The sequence below is a fragment of the Vigna angularis genome, chromosome 9, assembly GCF_016808095.1.
Source record: "Vigna angularis cultivar LongXiaoDou No.4 chromosome 9, ASM1680809v1, whole genome shotgun sequence".
Taxonomy (NCBI): Eukaryota; Viridiplantae; Streptophyta; class Magnoliopsida; order Fabales; family Fabaceae; genus Vigna; species Vigna angularis.
The window spans coordinates 1,210,619-1,216,787 of NC_068978.1; the positions used below are offsets into that span (position 1 = coordinate 1,210,619).

A 6,169-nucleotide genomic window follows, 5' to 3' on the forward strand; every position below is an offset into this window, starting at 1 on the left:
TGAAAATTAAATTTTAATAAGTTTGACTTTTAAAATGGATCCCAATACATTTTGGAGATAAATTTCGTAGTCCATGACGTTTAATGCTTTTTTTTTAAATGTATATTTTAAATAAATGTACTCATGTATAATAAGATTTTTAATTTCACTATTAATATTTAAACAAATATTTATACTATTACTGGTTAAAATTTTATTTTGTGCTGTTGAAGAGATTATGATAATAAAGAAAACTTTTAATGATATATGAAGTTAATTATAGGACTTCCAAATTAATTATAAAAATCTTGATATTTAATTTAACTTTTTTTGCAAAGTTTTTTAACGAAATTAATATAAATAACTTATTTAAGGCATAACGCATTGTAACTTCCTTTATTAAATATCTAAAGCCTTAAAATATTTATAAAACATTCAAACAATTGTATACTTTTTAAATATAAACGTCCCATTTATTTAAAATATTTTGTATACAATTACTGATATAATGTGAAATATTTAACGGTTGAATAATTAAATTTTAATATATAGAGAGTTGTTAATAACTCAATATTAAAGTATAAATTTTCTAACTCTTTTTGTGGGGTTTTTATATTTTAAACTTTAAATGAACGTTGACATTTTTATTATTAAAATGTATTGAATATTATTCTTAGGAAATGTTTACTTAATTGTAGTTTGATTTATATGACATCATTTTTTACGAATACCAAGTTTTTTTAACATTTCATTTTTCTTTTTAAGAAATTCAACATAATAGTTCATTACAAACTAATTAATTATTCTGATATGAAATCATTCTGATTATTTCTGATAAGAAAATCATCCTGATTAACAACATCATTAAAGGAAAGAGAGTCACATTGGTTTTACAAGTATTTGTCATTTTTTAACTGCTTCTTGACTTCAGCAACTTAGTTTTTATAATTTACATCTACCAACCAGTCAAACCCAATTTACAAAGTCAGCTTCAAGTTAATAATATCAATTATTTGACTGTTTTTAACATGTAATGTTTTCTAAAAACATTTTAGAAATTAAAAAATAAAACATTCGATCTGTATAGAAAGTTGAATAGTTTAAAATAAACTATAACCATAACCTAATATATATATATATATATATATATATATATATATATATATATATATATATAATTCAATAACTTATATTATTTAATTTCAATAATAAAACTCATAATTCCACCAAATCTATCATGCATTTCATCAAATATTAAATTGTACGCTTAATTATGTAGACTTGAAAATTGTGAGGTCATAAAATTTAACCATTCTTTGAATTTGAATTTGTGTGAAATAACAAGCAAACTCAATAAAGAAGGGTTTGAATGGAATTTAAAAAAAAAACATCACAATGACGTAGTTTGCAGGTGTGAGACGGTTTATAGACAGTATTTAACACTTAAGAATCTTTTAAAGTGTTTATACACAGGTACAAAAAATAGTAGAAAAAAAATGTTATTTTTATACTTGTTCACTTTAACTAAGCTATATTCAGTTTTCCTTTAAATTCTCTTGAAAGGTCCACACCACTAATTTTAAAAGTTACCAGTTTCACAATTCCTGATATTATGAGTTTCATCACTCCTAGTTTAAATCCTCTTAAGTTAAACAGCCAAATGTTTTAAATCACTTTTTATTATCCAAAATAAGCAAAGTGTTTTTTCAAACAAGTACATATGAAAGCTCTCTTATAGAGAATATTGATTAATACAAAATATATCTTAAAAGACTTGTTGCAAGAAAATTTCTCAAAGCTAGACGATGTAATAACAAGATAATTTTGACAGCATAATATGTGCAATTATAATTGTTGTAATTTCTATTCTTCGTGCAGTCTTCTATATATAGACAACTTCGAGAAAGATATGTTACTTTGCAGCATTGACTTTGGTATATGTGTTGTAGCCTTTTGTACAATGTAAGATGTTACTTTGCTTGTGCAAAGAAACTATGTTGTTGTACGAATTGGTTAGACAAAAGGTATTGAAGTAACATTCCTAGAATGTCTTTGTTTTTCTCACGTTCTTATGAATCATCGCAAAACTTTAAATAAAGCATTGTCCTTGAAGGATATGCATAGATAAAGAGAAACAACGCAACAAACAAAAAGTATTATTAGTACATTGCATTTAAAACGTTAGACGTTTATCTTAACATTTATTGTAGTCCAATTTAATGCAACATTTAAGCTAGTCTATTCTTTTTAGTGTTTAGAATAGGTATTACATTTAGGATATAGTTTAAACATATATTACATCTAGCGCGTTATCCTAAATGGTCCATTTGGTAAACAATATTTCGTTAAATGTTTTTGTTAAATTTGAAAATAAAAGGTTCTTAGACAATCTTGTTTTAAGAGTGTGTTAAGTATTGAAACATATGAATGAGATTCCTAACTTTATCAATAGTCTCACTCGTATATAAATTAATACATTAGATGGTGCGTAGCTCAAGGAAAGTTCATTCTAAATTTTGGATGTCTTATACATATCATGTACCCATGAAGCAAAAGTACACTAGCAAAAAATGGTGATATTAAAACAAGATATATGATCGATTGTAGCGAAACAAATTTAGTTCAAAATGCAGTGACAATTTTGTAAATACTGAAAAATATATTTTAAACCGATTATAGGGAAAATCGATCTAATGTGTACATATTATATTAGTTATTAAAAAAACTCATCTAATATGTAAATATATTAAATCGGTTAAAACATCAACCGATCTAATATGTCTTGTTCACTTCAAAGCTCGAAAACCCTTTTCATTTTTCGAATTTCCTCTCCCCTTACGCCTCCATTGTTTCTTCTTCTATTCCCTGCAAAAAAAACAATGAAGCTTTCTTCTCTTCCAAACCACTCACAACTGTCATTGTCGTGTCTTACCGCTATCATATCGTGTTTTAACAAGCTTATTATTCTCTTCTTTTCTATATCTAAAAACATGATTATTTATTTACTTTCAATTTTCATCTTTATAGTTATATCCAAGAGTTGAAACGATGATTGGAAAACCAAATCCAAAATTTCAAATAGGTTATATTCTTTCTTTCGTCAAATTCCAATTTCAATTTCTCAATCTTTTTCTCTACGCTCATCACCTTCCATTTTCTCGAATGTAGTGGATTCAATGCATGTTTTACCATTTCTTGCTCTTTAATTAGGTTTTTGTTATGTTGCTAAAATGTTAAAATGATCTTTAAATAGAATATCAGGAATTGTGATAAAATCAGCTTTTGGTAAAAAGAACTAAGAATATAATTTGGTGATTTAAATTTAAGCGTTAACTTTCTTTACACTTAAAAATATGTTGGAGTTTGAATTATTTACACAATTTAACACATTTCAATTTAAATATTATTTTAAAACACAGTTTAACAAAAAAAAAAATATAATCATTCAATTTTTAAGTTTATGTTTAAAATATGTCTAAGTTTTGAAACATTAATAAATTTTATTTTTCATTGAAATTTAATAATTAAAAATATATTTAACCTAAAAATAATAATATTTTTTAATAAAAAATATAATTATATTTTATGCATGACGTAACATCGGAAATAAATATTACCGTGGAAATAATTACAGGGAATACGTGGCTCATCGTTTGTGAAAATAAATAACCTTGTCAAACGGCGTCGTTTCCGGAAACTGTTCCTGCGAAACTCTAAACTTCTCGTAACGGTAATACCAGAACCACAATTTCAGAAGTGCGGGGAGAGAGGAAGAAGAGAGAGAGAGAGAGAGAGAGAGAGAGAGAGAGAAAAAAAATGGCGAGCAGCAATGAAGAGAGGGAAGAAAGAAGAAGGAGAATTGCAGAAAGAGGTTCGGATCGCATGGCCCTAATAACGGGTCGAATCAACGCGCTTCCTCCCACGCCACCTTCTTCCGGCTCCTCTCCGTCGCATCGCAACGCCCGCCACGTGATGTCCATGTCCGTCGCTGGCGGCTTCGATTCCCATTCAGAAGAACAAAATACCTCCTCTCGCCACCAGCGTCCTCAATCATTGTCTGCAGTCGACGGTTACCACGAAAATCTCTCTGGTTCGTCTTGTTACCTATTCTGTGTTTCTCTTCTCTTTTTAATCTCGTTGCTTCATTGGGCAATGTTACTTTTATAAAGGGCGTGGTAAATTTTTTGGAAATTTTAGGTTTTCGAGGTGTTTGATAAAAATGTAATTTTTATTTCCAGTTTGCTTTCCATTTCCTTGAGATTGCTTCACTATGATACTCGATTCCATTGTGTATTGTTGCTTAAATTTAATTAGGATGCATAGACAATGCATTTTCATTCAAATATATTTGGAAATTCAATTATTGTAGTATTTATCGTGTTTCTATTCACACTGATTGAGAATGTGACAACTTTTATATTAACAATGTATCAAAATTAAATTTTTGTTCTTTTCCGATCTACAAGAAGTCTGTAGCAGAACACAAGTAAACATGGATATATGATTGATGCTAAATATAATGGAGTAAAAAATAAATGGGAAAAGGAACAATAATAAGTTGCAATAAAGTGGAAGAAGGAAAATTTGAATAAATGTACAACTTGATGTGAGAAAAATGAAGGTCTTCACTTCGAAAAATGTAAATCTATGGTTTTGGAATAGTAAAACACGTAGGAGAATCTATTTTGGCAATGATCATAACACAAACCTTGCTCATGAAGCGGTTTTAAGAGTTTTAGCAGTATCTTTAAGGAATCCAACTCTGCAACTCAGTAACTTGTGAATTGCAATATTGTTTATCCGTGATTATTTTAGCATAACCAGTTCACCTGACAGAAAATATATATTTTTCCGTTGATATTCTTCTCTTACATAAATTATCTTTGTTAACACTGCCATTTTCTTGCAGTTACATTGTTCTAGTGTGAGCAAAAATTTTATGCTGGAATAGACACTCTGTTCATTTAATTGGATCTGTTGGAATTTGCAGGCGGTTCTGCAGATAAACGTAGAGCCGGCTTTTCTTCATCAAGGCTAAAACATCAAGGAGGTTTTAGGTATTCACACTTGGAAAGATTCCAGTTCCAAACTGAAGAGGAACCTGCCAAAGAGAACTCTAATCCTATTACAGAAGCAAATAACAAAGTGTCAGATGATAGTGCCAAAGTTGAACCATCTCCTGTTCCATCAGAACCTAAAAGTTCAGTACAAAAGACACAACAAGTGAAGCAACCTCCCAGGCATAAGGCTACATTTTTCTCTTCAAGAGAACTGAACTACTGCATTTTAGCTTCTGAGTCCACACGTGCCCTCAGTTCTCTGATAATAGCATCGGTGGTAGTTTTCTATTACTTGATTTCAAAGAGTGTTTTAGCCTCAAGGCCTCTTTACATCCTTTTGTTAACTGATGTTACGATTGTACTTGCTCGCCTATACGGTGGAAAGACAATTGCCGTGGAAGAAAATGAGGGAGAAAAAGGCAAAACTCCCGGAGATGGACACAGTTGGGGAGATGCTGTAAAGCTTTTGGAGAGAGGTTTGGTTGCTTACCAGGCCCTTAGAGGTGCTTTCATAGATTGCAGTATTTATCTAGTGGTTGTTGTTTGTGGCACCTCCTTCGTGTAGCTCTGTCTGCTTCTGTTTGAATAGTAGCAATATCCCCTTCTGGGCAAGTATCTGCTTCCAAATAATTTTGTTGTAAATTCTTATTTGCTATTGTTCCTTTTGAATACTATCATTTAATTTGAATTCAGAGTCCATGGAAAATAGTGTCAAGGTCTTTTAACTTAAGTATTGAGTATCTCATGGGTCTAGAGGACAATTAACTAGGCAAGACTGAGACAAAGATACAATTTTAATGAAACACAAGTTCATATCATATAAGAAATTGATATATTTTTTAATCTAAAATCTTAAAATAATAAATTTATAGGATTTCATTAATTTTTTCATTTTTATTCCACGTAAAACTTAAATTTATATTTAAATTTCTAACTATCTTCCTTTTAAAAAGGTGAATTCCTTTTATATTGATTTACTCTCGCTTGTATATAAGTATTTTTAGTATTGTTCTTCATCTTAACAGAACATATTTATACGTGTGCTTTGACCAAAAAACTTTTGATACATAGATTAGACCATATTGTATTTGTAGGAGTCAATTCAATTTGATCGATTTTTATAATCTATT

General features: G+C 29.2%; 1 protein-coding gene across 1 annotated transcript; it reads left to right on the forward strand.

The window, feature by feature from the left end:
• Nucleotides 1-3,710: 3,710 nt before the first annotated feature.
• LOC108320541 (uncharacterized) lies at nt 3,711-5,731 on the forward strand. Its single transcript, XM_017551988.2, has 2 exons — nt 3,711-4,069; nt 4,970-5,731. The coding sequence occupies exons 1-2, from the start codon at nt 3,796-3,798 to the stop codon at nt 5,602-5,604; spliced, it is 909 nt and encodes a 302-aa protein (XP_017407477.1). The 5' UTR covers nt 3,711-3,795; the 3' UTR covers nt 5,605-5,731.
• The last annotated feature ends 438 nt before the right edge of the window (nt 5,732-6,169 follow it).